This window comes from Bombyx mori, chromosome 1 (genome assembly GCF_030269925.1).
Source record: "Bombyx mori chromosome 1, ASM3026992v2".
Lineage (NCBI taxonomy): Eukaryota > Metazoa > Arthropoda > Insecta > Lepidoptera > Bombycidae > Bombyx > Bombyx mori.
In genome coordinates, this window is record NC_085107.1 from 5809391 (window position 1) to 5831098 (window position 21708).

Below are 21708 nucleotides of genomic sequence, written 5' to 3' on the forward strand. Positions count from 1 at the left end.
TTGTATTAATTTCTTGTATTTCGGAAATTGGACTCAAGATATGGTACCAAACTTGTGTTGTAAAGATTGCTTTTTAAAAAATTTACAATAGGGCATCTTCCTCTTGAAAATTTATTATTATATACTAACATCTTTTTTTTTTTGAAATTCGTAATTTTCTATAACCAAAATCGGAATTGCATAACAGCTGGAGGGCCGTGAACGCCTACATTGGCCAATAAAAATATATAAAGAATGTATTACTGTATTAAAAAAAAATGATATCATAATTTTACATGTCATACACAGGGTTTTAAGTCTAAATATTAGATACATAGATATTAATATATATAACATTTTAAATTTAAAGATGCTTCAATTTAGGTCATGAATCGATAGATCCGAGCGAAGCTCCGTCTCCCAGGTACTGTGTGTTTAGTGCGAGTTTTTTAACGTTCTCGATAGCGTAAAAGTTAACTCAAATTGGAAACAGGAAATTGCAGTTGGTACAGCGCCTCTAGCGGCAAACGTAAACAAACTTTATTCGTAACGTTACTTATAGTAATATAAAAGTCATTATTTTGTGTTTGATTGAAAAATAAAAAATATAAATAGAATCAAATTATTTAATACCAAAATAAATATTTCCGTTCATTCCAATAGATAAAGGAATAATTCGTATTTTTTTCTATATTATCTATGCATTGTATTAAACAGATAACGTAAAGACAAAGTATATCTTTCTAGTACCGGTAAAATGGGGCGATTAGGGACAAATTCCAACTTTATGACCAATTTTAAGGTAGTTGTTGATGTATATAATGCTATATCAGGATCAAAATGATTGAGTCTTGGGGGCATCTTTGTTGTCCAATTTAAAGCTATGCAACTAGCATTCCAGTTTAAGCAAAAAAAGCAAAAAGAGGTGTAATCCCTATTTACCCGGAAATTGCGGTTAATTGGGACGAAATGCGAAATTTGCTAGGGTGGGCACTACTTGGTTTTAATTTATTTAGTTTCACCAACAAAGTGATCATCAATAAAAAACATTGAAAAACTGACACTCTGAACAAATATTAAATATTTTATTATGTATTACTTAGACATTTTTGTCCACCTTGAGATTTAATTGTTCTTATTACATGTCTGTGCAAAATTGACTTACTTATATTAAATTGCTTAACTATTTCAACTAAAGACTTATTCCCAATTAGGCAATTTCCCAATTGCTGTTTTTAATATTAAGGGATAATATCTCGTATAAGGCATTGCACTCTTTGATACGTACACGCGAGGCATATCTAAAAATAGAAAACAATACGTAACTGATAATATAAATATTTACCAAACAATAAAATAACACATTGATAATTTTGAATAAAAGTTCTAGACAAAAACATCATGAATAAACCAGATTTTTACCAACAAATTTAAAGAATATTTTTATAACTACATAGACAACCCTAGAAACCTGTACCTATTTATACTTAGGTCGTTTCCATTTCACGTATTCTCATACCAATTGACCCCTTTTTCGTTGTTATTTGTACCTAAGACGTCCCCAATATCCCCAAAAACAACAGATGTTACATGTATTTTTATTTTATCAAATACATTAAAACCAATAACAACTGAGACTTACCTTTAATATACATGATGGTTCAAACACTAAATAACGTTTATAAATCACAGTCGTCTTCTATTATTATCAAATAAATAAAAGAGAGCAAAGTTTCTAGCACTAAAATAATTACCACCACAGAAAGTTAATTTGAAACGCGATTTTTTATAAGTTAGCAGCTATTATCATGCATATTCAGAGTTGTTTTGTAAACTTTCAACATTCTACTATTAAACTACTAAAAATGGAAGATTTTGCAACGAATTTATAACTAAAATTGAATGTCGAAAGATTTTCCCGGTTTTTTCCCGATTCGCCTCTCAATCCCTAATCGCCCCATTTTACGGTACCGAACGAACTTGGAATGAGTTCGTACACTATTAAGTTGTATTATCTATGCCGTACACTATGACCCGGCTATCCGAGACTTTTTGGCGCGAACGCGAGGAGAGAAGTTGTGTGATTTGTTTTATTTTGTCTATTCAGTGTTTCTTCAGGTTTAAATGTGTAATTAAGGTTTAAAGACTTGTAAATTATTCCAAAATCGATTTCGGGATCTAGCTCCGTAACACTGCATTTAGTACACTCACCAAATTTAAAATCGATATTGCAGTTGAAAATAAGTTAAAATCGACTATCAACTTTTTACTTATAATCATAAATCCATCTATTAAAAACACGATAATAAATTGTTCAGTTTGACTGCTATGACTGGTGGTAGGACCTCTTGTGAGTCCGCACGGGTAGGTACCACCGCCCCGCCTATTTCTGCCGTGAAGCAATGCGTTTCGGTTTGAAGGGTGGGGCAGCCGTTGTAACTATACTGAGATCTTAGAACTTATATCTCAAGGTGTGTGGCGCATTTACGCTGTAGATGTCTATGGGCTCCAGTAACCACTTAACACCAGGTGGGCTGTGAGCTCGTCCACACATCTAAGCAATAAAAAAAAAAAAAAAAAAATGAATAGTGGTAAAGTGATAATAAGCGTACGTAGTTTTTTGTTTTCTAAAGCTCTCTGGAACTCTCCATTAGCCAGTTAACACACAGAGATCCACCAAAAAGACATGGTCTAAACTCTTATTTTTCTTACTCTTATTCCATCACGTAGGTTCGGCACAGCATGTCCTCTTTTTCCATAAGCAGATAGTACAGACATGACATATGACAATATCATGCCTGTGAATACACCCATCTCTCGAATATCCTCTTTTAGATAGAACGTTCAAGTATGTTTTCTTTTTGTCAAATGCTCCAAAATTATTCGATTTAAAAAAATACAGAAATGTAGTTAGAGCATTTGGCATGAAATGTGAATGAAAAGATATAATTTTAATACACCAAAAATTTGTTGTTTAACATGTTCATGCAAACAATGTCATTCTCTTTTACGTTCAGTGTTATTTCCTCGGCATCGTTCTTTTCATTCAATTATGATTTAGGGTAACGCAAGCTTACTGTTCTTGAAAAACCGTCATTAATGTTACTCCTACAAGAATCCAAAATTTAGGGTATTATAGTATTTTTAGGTTTAAGATTTTTTTGTTGCTTAGGTGGGGATGAGCTTTTGGTCCACCTGATGCTAAGTGGTTACCGGAGCCCATAGACATCTTCAACGAAAATGCTGCCACCTACCTTGAGATATAAGTTCTAAGGTCTCAATTTTTACAGTACAACGGCTGTCCCACCCTTAAACCGATATGCATTACTGCTTCAAGGCAGGGGCAATTTATAATTTTTGCTGGTTTGATTTTTATTACACGATTTTATTCCTTCACCGTGGAAGTCAATCGTGAACATTCGTTAAGTACGTATTTCATTAGAAAAATTGATACCCGCATGCGGGATTCGAACACCGGTGCCTCGAAAGATACAAATGCACTGGACGTAAATTAATTAATTAATGAATTCCTTTAAGCCACGACGACTTTATATTGTTAATCCATAAAGTGGTTTCAGAACTACTAGTCTTTATAGGGATAGACAGGACAGATATAATCCGAAACGGTTTTAATTTATTTTACGGCTGTTGTAGACGGAGGAACCTACTACTTATCCAAAGGCGAGTGAAAACAACCACCCTTGGATATCCCTGGACACAATAGTATTTCCAAGTAAGTGTATAACTCTTCTAAATCAATAGACATGCTTATCTCAATTAAAGTTTTCAAAATAGATTTTGTCTGTATTTATCTGTATTTTATTGTAATGTAGAAGTCAATTCTAGTATCGGACATGTCCCCATATGGAGGGAATGATTGCCACAATGACCACGCTTGGGATGCTGATTGGTGATCGCAAAGACCTGTTTTAATATTCGGAGAACGCCGCCGCCTATTCTTTGGAGAGTCCCTTAGTCGAAGTAACTCTTATGGGAGCAGATGGGCACGTGTTATTGGTTCTCAAGACTAACACCACACAAGGATTGCGAGGTTGAAGTGGCAGTGGTCAGGGCATATTGATCGTTTCACAGATGCTACTGGGGCCTACAAGTTCTCTATTGGCGACCGCGTACTGGAAAACGTAGCACAAGCCTGCCGCACAGCCCGCTGAGTTTCTCGTCGGATCTTTTCAGCAGGTCGCGATTCCGATCCGGTAGTAGATACATCCGCGAAGCAGCTGCTCTCGAGTTGTTAGGTCTCCTTCGGAGGCGCTCGGGCAGATGTTAGCTAATCCCACCCGCCTCCTGGCTGAGCCTTTGCTCGCCCACCTGTCCTGGTGAAACTGGAAAGGCCCCAGGGCCACGAGTAATCCTTCAATCATGAAAAAAGGCCTACCCCCTCCCACAATTTGGGTTCATGACCTGCCGAATGTTGCAGGAATCTCCTGAATGCAGGCAGCGCACGACCGGTCGTGGCGGCAAGCTTTGGAGAGTCTAAGCAGCTTGAGGCCAGCAGTGGACATCTGTTGGCTGAAATATAGATATAACAATTTTTTGTTATAACCTCATTCAGAAGGTTCACGCAGAACAATTAATACCAGGAAATTTTTGGGGATAACCGTAAAGGATTACCAGTTTCTATAATAAAACCCATCAACCACTACACATCATTTTTATTAGTATTAGATTAAAACACACGCGCACATCGAATTCAATTCAAGATAACTTGAATAGATTTGAGAATGTTTCACTGAATATATTAATTCCTAATTCTATGAAATACTACTTCAATACCAAGATTAAATACGTTCGATTAAATTTATAAGCGGTAATATTCATGAATACTTAGCAACTATTGAGTATTTGAAACGCACACTTTTCTAATATATCTGTGCCTATAATTGAAATCCTTAATACACCTTGATCGATTAAATTACTTTTGCATGTCGTTACGAGATTAAATGCAGAAGAAAATGTTAATTTTAAATAGAGGGAAACAAACAAAAAACATAGACAATATTGTGTGTAAACAGTTTGTAACATGGTCGCGATCCAGATGTTGCCAATGTTGGAATTACATAATCTTGTCGGCTTATATCTGTCTAGCATCTGTGCTCGTACCAACACGCGACCACGTCTCCGCCAGAGCCTCGTTCGTTGATCGGCAGGGTGCGCCGCGAGCAGGAGAGGTTGACTTTGACTCAGAAGATCTAGGTAGAGCCACTTACACCCCTAACTAAAGGAGCTTAAAATACAAACACGAAGTAACATTTGTAATGTAGAAAGTCCAAATCAAACGACAACGCTTGAGAAAAAAAAAATTAAGTCGGATACAGACCGAAGGAAAGAGCGTTGTAAATTTAAAATAGTATGAATAATATCAAGAAGAACACAGTAACATCAAAGCTAACGTAATGTTTTCATTTGTAACATCAACACCATTAAAATTACGTAAACATTAACAATGTCACGCCGTGAGTACATTTCGCGTTCTCCTTGAATTGTACGAATAGTGATTCAGATACTCGTAGAGGCTAAAACGAAATCAAACTTCACTAAAATTATATAACGCGCGCGTCATATAACTAAACAACTAAAATCGGAAATTTGCAAGGAAAATAATTTTGTTAAACTATTTGAAACCGACAACAATATTCTTTCACAAATAATACATAGTAACAATCTACATACATTGACCTCATACTAAACACGGGCAGATTTTCGTTCTTGGTACAACATCTGAGATTTGTTACATTGTGAATGGTTCTCGGAGAATGCTTCTTCATAGTGCCCGTGAAAAAAATACCAATGTGCGTCATTCCATTGCGTCTGCAACCACGTCTACAATTCAATCGTCTCAAGGCTAAGATACAAAGAATTATGACCTAGGCTCTTGTACGTCCAGTGAGACATACAATAATTATAGTTTTCAAGTCATTAACTGTATATTGTGCTTAGGTTGTGGATTTTAGGATCGAATCTGGCTTAAATTCCTCAGTCGCTTTTTACGACGCCCGCGGAATGAGTTGGGGCTGTTTTATTCTTTGTAGCCGGACACAGCGCAGCACTCAATTATTTGCATTATTTCCATCCAGTTTTCCACTCAGTTTCGTCCAAAGACGTCCAGGTACACGCTCCTTTACATATTACTGTTAAGAAAGCGCGTCCAATGGTATCTTATTTGCTTTACCATTACTGCACCCATGAAAGTAATTCAATTTTAAGCCAAAACTGGCACAGCACTATAAAGTTTCAATTTCATAATACTAGAAAACAGTAAGGGTAAATAAAAAAATCGTAGTTCGCTTCAGTGTTTTGTTGGCATTTTCTATTCAGTTGCTCTCCCAATGCTCAAGAGGATAATCAGCCGGCATTGTATTCACATTATGCGACACCTGAAAATTACAAAAAACTTATATTAATTTTGTGTGTTTGTTATCATCTCACCAACGCTACTTTCTAATTTAAGTGCGGCAGGTTCATCGTAACTGTTATTGACTTTAACTCTGAAAATTAACTTAAATTAGTCCTGTTATTGACTATTAGCTTTCCATCTCCTTTCAAAACGAATACCTAAAAAACACATAAAAAACAACTAAATAACTGAAGGGAAAATATATAAAATAATTTATAAAAATTACCTTTGTGATTTTTCTTTCACGGTTCATCACGATTCATCTGTGAATCTGAAACATTGGTTCAGTTTAATAAAATATGACAGGAAAAGAACCTAGGTATTTAAACTTACAATTTGTCATTCGGTTCGTAGTGCTTATGAGCTACGGTAATCATTTTAAGCCCGATGGGCCGTGAGCATCGTCTGCTTATTCCGTAGGATAAAATAAATAGTAGGTACTCTTTTTAAAATTATTACTTACTTTACGACATTGGTTTGTGCGCTTTTAAATACATTTAATGAGGTCATCATCTTCAAGACACGAGGCTGTAACAAGAGTTTAACAAAATCAATTCCATTTTTAAAACATTTCTATTTCGAATCTAAGTATGTGCACTCAAAACGAACATAGGTACCTTGTTTAACAAAGACTGAGAGTTTCATAAAGGCAGACTAATATATAAATAGAGTTTGTATCGTTTTGCAACTTCAAACTAATCAATGACTGCGAGAAGTAATGGTGACGTCGTCGGATGCTGCGCATGACTGAAAATATTCTAGAACTAGACTCTCGTGGCAATCTGGAAGCCATTTTGTTATGCACGGTACTGTTTACAGAGAACGCATGCGCGAACTCGATGCGAGTGCATAGTATGTGTATGTATTTTTTGCACTGCAGACATATTATTATTATCCGTATTTTGTAAGAACCGTAATCTGTAAGAAGTTTTAAGTATTTAGTCACGATGGTTTTTTTTTATTGCTTTCAATCTCAATCAGTTATTTGAGTTACAGCCGTAAAAGTCAGAACGCAACGAATTGTATGCTTGTGACGATTCACGAAGTAAAATGATTGCGAAGGATTGTAAATGCATTAATGTATTTTCCCTATAGACTCCAAAAGGGCCGGACAGATTTCGATGAAATATTCAAGGTGATTGTGTTTGGTAACGATCGGATCAAAGTCAAGCAATCAATATAGCAATAAAGATCCAACAATCAAAAGCATCTAAAGCGGGCCTGGTTTGGTTACTCCTGATATAATCATTGGATCAATAATTACGACGCACCGGCGTACCAAGTCTCGATATTTCGCAGAAACCTAGTTTAACTAGACCTCTAAATAGGAACTTATACTTGAACAAATATATTTATTAAAACACTGAAGTTAAATTATATATTTTTTTAAATAACGTAACTAATAATTGCAATAATGCACCAAATAACGGTGGCAACAATGACGGGTTTTGTAAAACAATACGGCAACCAAAACAAAAATAGAATTCCAAAATGGAACGTTTACCTTAAAGTAAAACAATACGGCAACCAAAACAAAAATAGAATTCCAAAATGGAACGTTTACCTTAAAGTAAAACAATACGGCAACCAAAACAAAAATAGAATTCCAAAATGGAACGCTTACCTTAAATCTTCATATTATATTCAGGCTGCAGTGGCGTCACGCTCTGCGTCCAGGATCGAAAAGGCTGAAACCATGATGCGCTTCTACTCATTTTAGATAAAATCAATATCAGAGGTGCGCGTCCCGAGCTGCGCATAGCAAACACTGTGGTGTATGAAGATTTACTTATCTGTATAACTCTTGATACCAGAACCATATGGTCGCGTCTGTTTTTTGTAAAAACCGCTTTTGTCCAAATCGGATGTCATGTTTCCTCAAGACTACAATAAATTAGCATTTAATCCACATTTAATTATTTAAAGTATATGATTTCTTTACATGTTACTAAATGTGGTCGCTAGATGTCCCTTATACGAATTCCATTTTAAGGAATTTAATTCGAAGCGCGCCAATCATAAATATCCGTTTTTTTAGAATCATTCTTGTTTTTTTATTGCAGTTGACCAATCTCATACGAATTCTTTAGTGGCCTTTTACTAATTCGACATTAACTTAGGAAATATCCCTGTCTGTTAACTGCACTCTAGTACTATTCTAAAATTTTTAAAGCTCAACTACTGAAATTATGTTATTATTATTATTATATTATAACACTAAATCAAAATCTTTGTTACTCAACCTAATCATTGGTAGCCCGAGGGACTATTCCAACTGCGCACAGTTTGGTAGGCTCAACCTGGGAGGACTCGCTAATACTATTCCTAGCAAGGGCAATGCTTCGTTGAATCTATCACTGCATCGGAATCGCGACACTCAGAGAAGATCCGGCAAGAAACTCAGTGGGTTGTGTCTATGGGCTAAGTTGCACCCCGAACGCTTAGTCGTATTCGACGAGAATAGTGGCCGGTGTTTGGTGTGTCTAAAAACACCGAGTGTATCGAGATGAACTCATAGGATGTTTTTAGGGCGACAGCGGCTTTGCGATGCCCCGCCGTCTTAGCCGGGCTTATACATATAACCATTAATTAGGCGGCCACGATATGGCCTATCGTTTTTTGTTAGATGGTTCGATAGATTATGGTGTTGCGCCGCTTTTTCGAATAAGCGTTCTGACGCTGTCTTCAGGTACTTATGTAATGTCAAGATCTCGACGTCAAGATCATCGTGAAGATCTACATTCTTCAAAGACCACGGCGCTCCAACGGGTAAAACATCTATATATATAAAATCCAGAATATTAGATAATATAGTAACAAAAGCTTGCATAATGTTATGAAAGCCATTCCGATATGGTGGTGCTAGATACAGCGAAACACTGCTCTGGCTTGGGCGGATCTTAGGAAAGTCTCTTCGGCTGAGACCCGTGAGCTCGTCTACCTGTTCAGTGAAGTTAGTATAACCAGGTATGAAGGCACGAATATCTAATGGAATAAAACACTGATAGATTAAATCATAATTTTATTTGATTATCAGATCAGATTTTGAAACGCAATCAGGTCACAAACGGATTTCGAGTAGATCTTCTAAAAACTTCTAATTCTACTAAGCATTATCCTTGCCCGTCACACATACCGAGATAAACATAAAACTACTACATCATTCGTATGTGTGATGGTTGTTAAATCTACATACATCAAATCGTATTACACTAAAGTGAAGTCAATCACTCTTACAACACACTTGGATATATACGACGATACAAAGAAAAGCAGACACGTAATTAATGTTGGTTCATCGACCGGAAATCGATGCCGTATCAATCTCGCTAACATGGGCACACTCTAATAGTACACGGGCGACGAACATACTCGCCACAATAACAGCAAATAGTCTACATGATCAATAATAATAATAACATGTCAAAATAACAAACGGCAAGTTTACTTACGAAATAAAAATGTACAATTCACAAACTAGATTCAACTGAATTCGAATAAGTAAAAAAAAAAACAAATTGTATATAATATGTAAAAATGAATTAACATGTATTAAAAATATCAGATCGTTCGTACGCAACGTAACTTAGTTTAGTTTTTAAAATTTTTTAATGTAACTGAAATAATAAAAGAAACGATAAATCATCGTTATCTTTCAATAAACATACATACAGTCTAAAATAAAGTGAATACCTTAAAAAGATTTTGAAAATCCATTCTTGGTCACAGCGTAGCACCCAGCAACTTCATTTAGTCTGTACGCATGCCACTACTGCACTTGAATATTCTGCACATTGTTCTTGTATAAAAACAATGTACGTATTTATTAAATAATTTGAATCGTGCATAAGTACTCTGTGGACGCGTACAGACCGCGCAGCTCATGTATCACTTATCCCTAATGTTAATTTCCTTACAGATGGGTAAATTAGTAGCTACATCAGTGTGCTTAGTGCGATTTTTTTAACGTTATCGATAGCGTAAAAGTTAACTCGAATTTGCATGGAGTTGGAACGTTTGCTTACGTTTGCCGCTAGGGGCGCTGTTCTAACAAATTTTAGTTAACTTTTACGCTATCGAGAACGTTAAAAAACTCGCACTAAGCACACGGATTTCATCACGGCTTTTACCACATACAATCTGAATTGTACTTAAGAGAATACTATTTTAAGTCATATTTACCTCTGTAAGAAATTTAGCTTGCCACAACTCAACTGGCTCGCGATTCTCATACCTAATACGTAACCACAACCCTAAAAGGCATGTTTTACACAACGGTTTGCTCTTTTCGTGAACTACGTATACAGTGAATTATTTTTCTATAAACGCAATCGTGTAAAACATGCACTATCCCCTCTCATTCGTTAATATAATAGTGCAATTTAGACATAGCTTAAAGCTATTAGAGTCTTGTTTCTGCAGTCACGACATCACGGGTAAACGACCAGTAGCTTTCACAGAAAACAGTTCGTTAATTACTTCTGTGACGTAATAATTTTGAATCCGATGATTTTAGAGGGTTGATGTATGAGGTTCTGAATAATACTGCACTTATTACATTAACACATCTCTTGAAGATATGTACATAAATCTTCAAACTGATACTTGATGTGTATTCGCAATCGTCTCAACTATGGGGGCTTCGATTCGCGATGTTTTAACGCGGATTTCTTAACATTCAAATTGCTATGAAAAAACGTTTTAAGTCAATCGTTAATATTCTTTACTTCTTTACGACATTCACACTGGGTCTGCTTTTTATCTAATTATCAATGAGGAAACGTTAATTCTGAACATTCGTAAAGAAACATGACAGTATTATAATATCAAAAACAAAAATCACCATACATATTAAAATATTCCAATACGAAATAATAATACTGAAAATAATCTCATAAAACAATTATTGATAGAACAGATCTTAAAACAATGGACTTGTAATTAAACTAAACTGCTATAATTAAATGGAGAATTCCAGATGCCATTTATTTGTGTCTTCATTTCAAATTTACCAACAATACTTCAGTTTTAAACGTTTGCCTAACGAACGTTCTTCGTAAGTACATTTACTGGAATTCTCAATCCAGGTATAGCCCATATGAAAGCGAAGCCTTAGCAAGTAGAAGTGAGGGTGTAAGATGCGCGAGCCCCCCGCGAGCCCAAGTCCCTGCGAGGATTCCTAACAGACGACCGCCTCCGAGATAGGGTTCTCGGTGATGCGAATCACAGAGGAGTGGCGGCACGGACGACGCCGCTCTGCGTCCGACAGCCGACGGAATGCAACGATCTTAGTCGGCGAGAGAGGCGCCACTACAAGATAACAATGTACATTAAAATTAACGAACTTACACTGCGACTTACCATGCTTCATTCAACATAAACGTTTAGGCTCCTAGGTTGGAGTCGGCTTCAATTCAAATTATGAGACGATGTTGGTGTGTTCGACCCGTTTGAGAATCTTCCGGCAATTTAATTAATTAAATTTTATTAATCAATTTAATTAATTAAATTAATTTAAGGAAATTTAAAAAATTTTTTTTTTAATTAATTTAAGTACCAAGTTAAGGGAATTCGAACGAAATTTCACAATAATATTGATACATTATGTGTTAATCTTAGTTTAAAATAAGGCACTTAAATATATCTCCGAATAAAAGATCATTATTTTAATGAATTACGCTCACGTGGTTGAACTTTTATTGTAACAATTTTTAATTTACTTTGAACCCATATAACGTTTGGTCAAGAATTTAAATAGCTCTATACATTTGCAATGAGCTTATTCATAAAATTATGTAATTAAAGTTATGCTTAAGCTTGAATGCTTTTTTTTTGTTTCAGTTACGCCCGGCTCAGTACAGGTACAAAAAGCAAAAAGATAAGAAGAACACTCTGAAGCAATTCCATACCAGCGTATTTGTGGAAATGAGAATTCTTAATTAGAACAGAATCCTACAAGAATAAATGTTCAAATTTGTAATTTGTTGTAACAGTAATTGTAGATCTAATATATACGACTATTGCGAGTAACACAAACGATGGGTATCTGTTTAATAAATTAATTTAAAATTATAGTCGAAAGAAAAATAAAATAACACGAATCCGCATTAAAGTCATTTTAGTAAAAAAGAGGTGCCTTATTCCTTTTAGGTAAATAGAGTGGCAATTATTCGTCCTTAATATATTTCGATAATAAAATCGAAGTTTTAACGGCACTGGAATGATGACAATGAGAACAAGTCGCTTCGTTTCTCATTTCTTCAGTTTCCGTCAGCCATACACGTAAGTAATTTAAACTATTTATTTGGTTTCATATCGAGTTAATAACTTTTATTATATTATTTCCAACATTTCAAATACTTGGCACTTTTCGTGGGCACGAGCAACTAAGATGTGTATCGTTGGTCGAAAATTTAATATTTGTAGCTGTAAATTTGTAAGTGTAGTCTAATAATAAAAATCACATTATAGAATAAAAAATAATAAACAAGAGAATAAGCCGCTTATTAAATATTAAGCACGTTTTTATTTTTTAAATATCATTAACAATCGATACCTTTTTTTTTTAAATTAACACAGTAACTCGATTATTGACGAAACAAATATTAACATCACCCAGTGTGTGTACGGACCAAAATCGTTAATAAAATATATTGCGTATGTGATTTTTAGTATTTGTATGTGATGTTACACCTCGCGTTCATTGATTCTATGTTAAAAGAACTGACGCTTACGGTGACGATGTTACACGATTAAACTCTGTTGTCTCTGTCAAACAATTTATAATAAAAAAATGTTTAAAAAAACAAAATACTAGTCTAAATACTCGTACTGGGTGTTAGGAGACCCGCTTCCAAAAACGAAGACAGACGATAGTACTAATGACACCTTTCATGATGGGAGGGGAAAAAACCGATCGTGATTTAAAAAAAAAATCTTATTTTTAAAACATTTAATTAGCATGATTTACGCTCCATCGTGTTAGTATAGCTAAATGAAACGATAGTTTCATAAAAAAATACATTACAAAAAAAAACCAGCAATGAAGCACAAAATCAAAAACAGCTGATGCTCGGATCAACGAACGCACGGGTGCGGCGCGGCGCGGCGTGGCGTAGACTCGCGCGATCAGACAAATACTTATTTACACAAAAACAACTCCATCATCAAAAGTATCATTAGTACTCGGAAGCAGTCTCCTAACACCCAGTATAATCAAAATGAAAGCGATATACTATCTAAGAGGCATCACATAACATAAAATCATTCAATAGCACAGTATAAAAGTACAAAATACTTAAAAAAAAATACTTACTTCGACGTATCAGTTGACATTGGCTATTCTACGCGACGATCGAAGGTGGTGGAGTAATACTACTACTGCGGGGTGAGTTAACTTTTTGCAGTGCTAAAACAGCTATAAGATGGAATGAAACAAAACAACTAAATGAAACATTCTAGATACTAGTAAACACAATGAGGAAGCGACTTCACTACCTAGTATTCGTGTACCTGGTATGTGAACCATATTAATTAGAAGTGCTATAAAAACGTTTTTTTTTTACTTATGAAACCAAAATAACAATAGATAAAACATAGCTTATTTTTATGTCCGCACTGGGATATTTTTATTTTTCCTGTATGATAAATTACACCAGTAACATATCCGTTTTTTTTTTCGTTCAATGGCACAGGTCTACATTTTTAGGAAACGTTACGATGGGGTTTTTTCAACATTGCTCGAAAACTATCAATCCAAACGTTGATAACGATAGTAATATTAAAGTTACAACCTTAATACGTATTCTGAGGTATCATATTATATCACAACCTTAAACAAGCGTCCCGATATTATGACACAAAGCGACAGCGTCACTAAAAATTATTTATGGGTGCTAATACAACATGATTTAAAGAAGAAAAATAAATTTTAATAGTTATTCCCAAATTAATTAACGGAAAATTCTGTGGGATACTCATTTTCAAAGATGTCTCATGCCATGCTCATTGCCGTTAATTTATGCCTGATTATTGGTAATTGACACGCTCAACAAAACTGTTTCAGCTGTCTTTTATCAAAACTTGACATGAGATTGACTCGCTCCTCAAGGCTGCTGGCCGCATCATGCTATGTTGTTTTATAGCATTCGGTAAACCCAGAAAAAATTAAAATGAAAGCCGAAGTCGCCCCTCGTCATGTTAACTCTTTACTTAAAACGTGCATATAAAGCAGCTCTACAGACTAGAGATGGCATTCGTTTTTGTTTTGTTATTTTACCAAATATGAAAACACTGAAAAGATTACGAATTTTCGTTAACCGAATATAAAGTCAGCAGCAGCGTATCTTGATAAAATTAAAAGGATACCTTTATTTTTACATTAACTTTAATTCAAAATTTAAAATACTTCATATAGAACGTTTAACTTGCTTCGATTCTAAACATATTTGCCATCTCTACTTCAAACATATCGCCTTTGCTAGTGGTGTCGAAACATATGAATAAAAAAACGTTAAAATCAGCTTTGTTTTTTTAAAAACTGAAAATACTGTATCATATTTATACTCTATGTTTAGCAAACGATTTTGTCAATACACTATCTACATAAAACACGTCATTCAAATTTAATTTCGATCAAAGCGATCTTTTTTCTAATACATACCGCATGCCAAAGTTGTGCAACACTATCTCATTTGGGCGCTCAGTAAGCAAGTTAAATCAGAGATACGCGTTTTGAAATAAATCTTAAAGCTCGTTCCAATTAAGCTAGAAAACGAACGAAGCAGATACACCAAATTACTATAGTCAGTAATCTGATATTTCCATTCAAATAAATACAAAACAAGATAAAGTTATTCACATTATTAATGGAAAAAAGTACTTCTGTTAAGAGCACACGACACACTCGTCAATCATAATTTTTTGAAAAGAAACTTCTTTAGGCACTTTGAGGGTAAAATTTAATTTGCGACAGATTCGTTACGGCTAAAGAGAACAGATACAATTTAGTAAGAGCGAGAATGAGAAAATAGACAGAGCGTCTCGCGAACCGTGGAGAGGGGGAAAGGATAAAGCAAGCTAGGTCGTTTTTCTTATACACAGCATTTCCTATTATTACAAGAGAAATTTTATTTAAAGATGAAACGTGAAGAAAACCATAAAACTATACACCGCAAAAGAAGTTTCACTTCTTTCACGTCCATCAAGTTGCACACGCACATTTTTTTTTAAGATTTTTCATATTTCATTAATTATGTTAACTAGAATGTAACCAAGAAGAAAATGTTACGTTTTTTTTACTATAAAGTTTATATATCTCCACACATTATTGAAGTATGAACTCGTATATTAATTTTTATAATTTCCTAGCAAAGCGTGTCGTAAGCTCTTTTGAAAATGTATTTTTACTCAACATATTATGACACATATAATTACAAGTGGATGCATGTAACATAAACATTAATTGAAGATTTAAGTATAGGTAATTTTCGTTCTGTTAAAAAAGCGTTAGATTTAAAAGATAAGAATAAATTAAAAAACCTCAAACCTCGAGAAAAAAGCATCAAAAAGTTTGAAGTTAAAAATGTTTTTCGTTTTTATATTAATCTCATATTTAAATATACATCGTAATTAATAATACTTAATCTGTTGAGGTAAAGTAGTGGTAATATATTTTTTGTGATTGAAGCTTGTAAATTACAAATTCTTACCATAGCCCTCGCCCTGTAAGAAGAGGCGGAATGCCTCCGAAATCTTGCTTGGCTGCTCTTCAAGCACCATTGCGCAGTCGGAGATCTGTTTGCGAATATTATTACTTTTACTAGTGGTCCCTCTGTAGTTGAAATTCGACTATAATTAATTGAAATTATGCATAGCTTTGAACATTATTAAGGTTCTATTGTCAAATACTATCTATCATACTTCTTTAATCACAGATTTCGCCAAAACTACAATATAGACAAATATTAAAGATATTATATACAATATTAATCTATTTCAATTTGACCACAGACTTTAATGCAATGACAAAAGTTTGACAGTAAGCAAAGGGTATATTATATGTGTGCGTAATGTTGTTTTTATTGAATTAATGTATTATTAATACATAATAAATAAAATAAATAAAATATTAGCATTCTGCACTCCTTCTTTATATTCTCTATAAGTGTAGGAAATTTCATACTCCTCCAATTGCAATTTGTGTAAAAAGGGGTACAAAGTTTTTGCTTTACATATTAATTACTTTTATACCGATCATGAATGTTTTAGACGCATTTACTATTTCGAGGGGTGAAAAACTATTTGGTTTAAGCCGAATTTTTTCCAAGGGGAAAGCCATATTTCTAGTTTAAATTTTATAAAAAATATCATAACCAAAAAACTTCTTCAACAATTTGAATGGAGTACACTTAATTGAAGTTCCAGTACCAAATAAAACGGACCTTTAATTATTAAAATGCCAAATAGCCAAATCACTCATCGCGTTAATTTTTAAAGCTTTATGGTATTATTGCGCCATCTGATGGTCCTTATACGAACATGTAACTGGAGTGTTGTAGGGCTCTCGCCCAGACAACATTTCGCTAGATTTCAATTGATTATCAGCTCACTCAACAGATGGCGGACTCTGCAGTAGATTATAAATGCTATTTCGGTTTTAAGCTTTCAATTCTTCGAAATATTCGGAGAGCCCGCAAGAGGTAATTCTAAACCTAGATATTATTTAACCCTGGTTGCCAATTTAAATTTAAATATAAAATTAAAACGAAACAATTATTTCAGAGAATTTAACGTCGTAATTAAATATTAAAGATTTAGATATTACGACACGATCGAAAACTATACTTTTCGTGCAATTTATTGTATAGCCCTTTTTTTTATTGCTTTGATGGAAGGTCGAGCTCACAGCCCACCTGGTGTTAAGTGGTTACTGGAGCCCATAGACATCTACAACGTAAATGCGCCACACACCTTGAGATTGAGAAATAGGCAGGGTGGTGGTACCTTCCCGTGCGAACTTACAATAGGTCCTACCAATAGTAAAAAGCATACATATAAACTTACTTATACGGATATAGACGATGTCAATAAAAAATAAAAAACAGCTATTTGTTATCAGTAATGTGTTTTTTAACGGTGGTAGGACTTCTTTTGAGTTCGCGAGGGTAGGTAACCACCACCCTGCCTATTTCTGCCGTGAAGCAGTAATGCGTTTCGGTTCGAAGGGTGAGGCAGTCGTTGTAACTATACCTGAGACCTTAGAACTTATATCTCAAGGTGGGTGGCGCATTTACGTCGTAGATATCTATGGGCTCCAGTAACCACTTAACATCAGGTGGGCTGTGAGCTCGTCCGCCCATCTAAGCAATCAATAAACAAAAATCAGTAATCACCTTCATCCAAGTCGAATTGTTCGGGTTGAGACGTCCGTTGAAGGTCACCGTGTCGTCTACGTGAGGTGACAGAGCACCCGTGATGTTCAACACCGGCACCTTGATGGTGTCGGCGTTACGGCATATACCCAGGTCGGAGCGCCGCACGTACGCCTCAATGAACATCGACAGGTTGCTGGGGTTCACGTTACGTGTGAAATAGTTCTTGTACATCTGGGTCAGATCGTGGTTGCGGTCTTCGGGGAACTGTGGAAGATAATAATAACAATTTTGATTTCATTTATTTCAAAAAGTTAAAAAAAAAATTTTTTTGTTGCCTTTGTAGGCAGACGAGCTTACGACCCACCTGATGGTAAGTGGTTACCGTCGCCCATGGACTTCAGCAATGCCAGGAGCAGAGCCAAGCCGCTGCCTACCGCTTAATACTCTCCACAAGCCTCGTTTGAAATTTAAACGATAATTCGCAGTTGGGTACTTTCGCAATGGAATAAATCGAACGCAATTCATTCTTAGAATACGCTGTAAAAACCGAACTCATATCTCAAGGTGGATGGCGGTATTTACGTTGTGGATATCTATAGGCTATAACCACATAACACCGGGTGGTCCGTGAGTTCTTCCACCCATCTAAGCAATAAAACTGAGTATTACACCAGCGTACTGCTATTGCCTGCTGTTATTTTCTTATAATATTTTAAGTTCGCACAAGTAGAACTCCTGTTTATTTCAGCGGAGAAGCAGCAATGCGTTCCAGTTTGAATGATAGAACAGCCGTCATACAGTACGTTTGAGACTATGACCTCATGTCTCAAGATGGGAGGCGGTGATCACGTTGTTGTCTATGGGCGCCGTCGACCACTATGCACCAGATATCTACGTTACTACTACGATAAAACATATCTGTATATTGTATATGTACATAATATGTAGACCATCGAATTATTGATTTCCTCATTTCCGTATGTCTTTCTTAATTTATCAGGAACGTGTTGTATTTATTTTCAAAATAGTTTAATATAGATTCAAAATTTGCATGATATACGGATGCTAAATCATGTTAAATTTGTATTAATCACTATTACTCGTAGAAGTTCAAAGAAGACGGACCGGGTACAAAACAATTGCCAATTCTTTATAAGCCTTGTGCGAAGGGGCAGTGAATTGATTTTGCCTCGATATCGGCATACCGTGTTTATTCGTTTTCATGCGTATAAAGCAAACATTTCCTCGTATAAATACGTCGTAAAGAACCGGTCATGGTCGCGTTGTTCGCTCCACGTGGGACCTTGAAATTTCGCACTGAACAGTCGCACAGCAATGGGTAGTAAAATCCGCAGAGCTTCGGAAATATGAACGTACAATTAGGTTTTTGTGTCGTAAAATCGGAACAGAACCAAAGGGCGTATCGAATATTTTACTGCCCGACATACATACGTAACTTATTGGAATATTTCAACCGGGGCATAAGGCTACCTACCGGCGATACAATAAGGCTGCTGTACTTTTTCTTAACGTTTGTGGAGGATCTGATTATTTAAATTTAAAGAAAACAGCCAAGCCAATGCAGATGCCAATCAGCGATGTTTGTTGAGTACCTCTATTTCAAACCGATAATTTTAAAAACAATATTCATGGACATTTAAACCAGTATACTTTTAAATGATGATTATGCTGAATTGACTTATATTATTATAGTATTCGATCCAAAATCAGCCAAAACCAATTTACAGCGGTAAAAAATCAATTTCCTGCTGTGTTCATGTTTTTAGGTCATACAGTATCGGAAACATTCCAAGAACTATAGGAACTTGGAAATTGAGGAAGCCATAGGTATGTATATTATAGGTTCGATTAATTATTAAAATTTAATGGGGATAGATGCGCAATGCTAATTAAAGTAATGTTCACTGATGTGTAAGTATTTTTGTATATTATTAGAAAATTCTAAAATAAATATGTTCTTACATTGAAAATACCAATGAGACCAAATCAAACGACTCATCAATACCCACCGATTGTTAGATATACCTGCATTTATTTATTTATTTTTGTGTTCTCGTTAATGTACTCGTTCATCGAATCAATATAGCCTTATTATAACTTTAATTAGTAATATGCAGTCAGGCGTCAAGGAGATTAGAGGAGTATTAAATCTGATATGTATTTAAAACATCGACCTCCTTACATTAAATCGTGTATCTTAAGAAACCATTTGTCAATTTGAGTTTATTATGGTAATGTTTAAAGTATAGTTGCATACGGAGTTCAAGAAGTAAAATGGAAAATCGTATTTTCCAACAATCCTAAGTGAGTCGACTATTATCAAAGCCGGCAATGTGACTTTTGGACAATTATTGGTAAATCAGAAAAACGAATTATTGACTTTGTATTCCATTGGCAGTCACAAAACTCTTCTGATCGACATCTTAGATAAATAACAGGTTAAGTATTAACCTTCATTTAATGCAGGTTTTGAACCGTATTCTTTGAAGGAGACGATTATATTCAAATCAATCTGTATTGACATATCAATAACATTTTTTTGTCCAAATGCACAGATTGCCACCTTTGATAATAGACGACTCAAGTGTCGAATGTAAGCTTAGCTGTCGTTTCAAGTACATACATTCAAAATTTAAATAAGATTCAATGTTCTTCTTACTTTCTTCGTTTATCGTAATTGTAGCGACTGGACTAATTTGAAATATCATTTCAGTATAATAATAAGCTATAATATAGAACAGTTCGTGAATAACAGTTTTATTTTATTTGATAAAACAATTATTTAAGATGGGATATTATTATAAAAAATACATATTCAATTATCTATATATTGTAAGACTGAAATATATTATTAGTAAAGATCTTCAAAGTATAGAAATAACTCCAAACCAAACTTCCGCGGTCAAGACTAAAAGTGATCATACAAAATGTTGCTGAGTATTATTTAAACACTAAGCTTGAATTTTACGAAATTTTATAAGGTTTCAACCAAAACTTATTTAATTTCTTCTTCTTACTGTTCTAAAAACAAAATACCCTATACGTTTTGTTATAATACGTTATAGTTGTTATAGTTACGAATCTTGGTGAGCCTAGTAAAATTCTAGAAACTCAACACTTTCATTAAGACTGCAAAATAGACTAATATACATTTTTTCGGTTCATTGAGTATATATAATATATCATATCAAACCAGCCTTTTCTGTGAGTTTCAGTGTAACTATGTGGGAAAAAATGTATTTAGGACAGTGTGTTTATTGTTTTAGGTGAAATTAAATTAGAATGAAATTAATACTGTTAGTTTTTACAAAAATATTTTAAATTACGTGTTCCGAAACGAAAATTCGCTTAGCATTGACACTATTATGTAAAACTGAAATAAACAAAGAACGTCAAAAATATGCATTACCTGTACAATATTAACAAATCACTAGTAGAATTATTTTATTATGATTCTGTTGCAAGTATTGTGATTTTGTTAAAACATGATCTAACTGAAAAAATTAAATGATTGATGGCACTTCTATGTTTATTATCGCCTATGTCGACTAGGTACTTACACGTCCGAAATGATGCCACAAAAGGTAGTCCAGCACGCCCTGGGTCATGCCACGGGAACGAAGGGACCGAGTGTTCATCTTCTGGTAAGCCCACTCGATCCATCCGGCCTGGTTCGATGTGCAGTTGATCAATGTCAGCGCATCTACCTGGAATCCATGAACATTTAATTTGTATCATCGTAAATTTTTACTGGTGGTAGGACCTCTTGTGAGTCCGCGCGGATAGGTACCACCACCCTGTCTATTTCTGCCGTGAAGCAGTAATGCGTTTCTGTTTGAAGGGCGAGGCAGCCGCTTTAAATATACTGAGACCTTAGAGTTGATATCTTAAGGTGGGTGGCGCATTAACGTCGTAGAT

At 34.9% G+C, this 21708-nt stretch overlaps 1 protein-coding gene and 2 long non-coding RNA genes across 9 annotated transcripts in view; 1 reads left to right on the plus strand and 2 right to left on the minus strand.

The window, feature by feature from the left end:
* Positions 1 to 2024: 2024 nt before the first annotated feature.
* LOC110385843 (uncharacterized) lies at positions 2025 to 12430 on the plus strand. Of its 3 annotated transcripts, XR_009973118.1 has the most exons (4): positions 2028 to 2317; positions 3634 to 3712; positions 9084 to 9163; positions 12236 to 12430. It is a non-coding gene; the product is annotated as an uncharacterized LOC110385843 (long non-coding RNA). The 3 variants fall into 3 exon arrangements; XR_009973117.1 differs by lacking the exons at positions 9084 to 9163; positions 12236 to 12430 and adding an exon at positions 4418 to 5212 and having other exon boundaries at positions 2025 to 2116; XR_009973119.1 differs by lacking the exon at positions 9084 to 9163 and having other exon boundaries at positions 2026 to 2116.
* On the minus strand, positions 4636 to 8284 carry LOC101742648 (uncharacterized). The gene is made up of 4 exons (XR_001139922.4): positions 8019 to 8284; positions 6858 to 6922; positions 6621 to 6665; positions 4636 to 6374 (listed from the first exon to the last, which is right to left on the minus strand). It is a non-coding gene; the product is annotated as an uncharacterized LOC101742648 (long non-coding RNA).
* Positions 9402 to 21708, minus strand: part of LOC101742896 (protein NDRG3) — a 91712-nt gene continuing 79405 nt past the window's right edge. For 3 of the 5 annotated variants that reach the window (XM_062668454.1, XM_012693572.4, XM_021350435.3), the window contains 4 exons: positions 21351 to 21497; positions 17788 to 18033; positions 16105 to 16189; positions 9402 to 11704 (listed from right to left, as the gene is read on the minus strand). In XM_062668454.1, the coding sequence (XP_062524438.1) occupies positions 11574 to 11704; positions 16105 to 16189; positions 17788 to 18033; positions 21351 to 21497 (609 nt within the window). In that variant the 3' untranslated portion in view covers positions 9402 to 11573. Of the gene's footprint in view, positions 11705 to 13709; positions 13812 to 14762; positions 15161 to 16104; positions 16190 to 17787; positions 18034 to 21350; positions 21498 to 21708 lie in introns of those variants that run through there. The other 2 variants (XM_062668458.1, XM_062668461.1) reach the window with 2 other exon arrangements.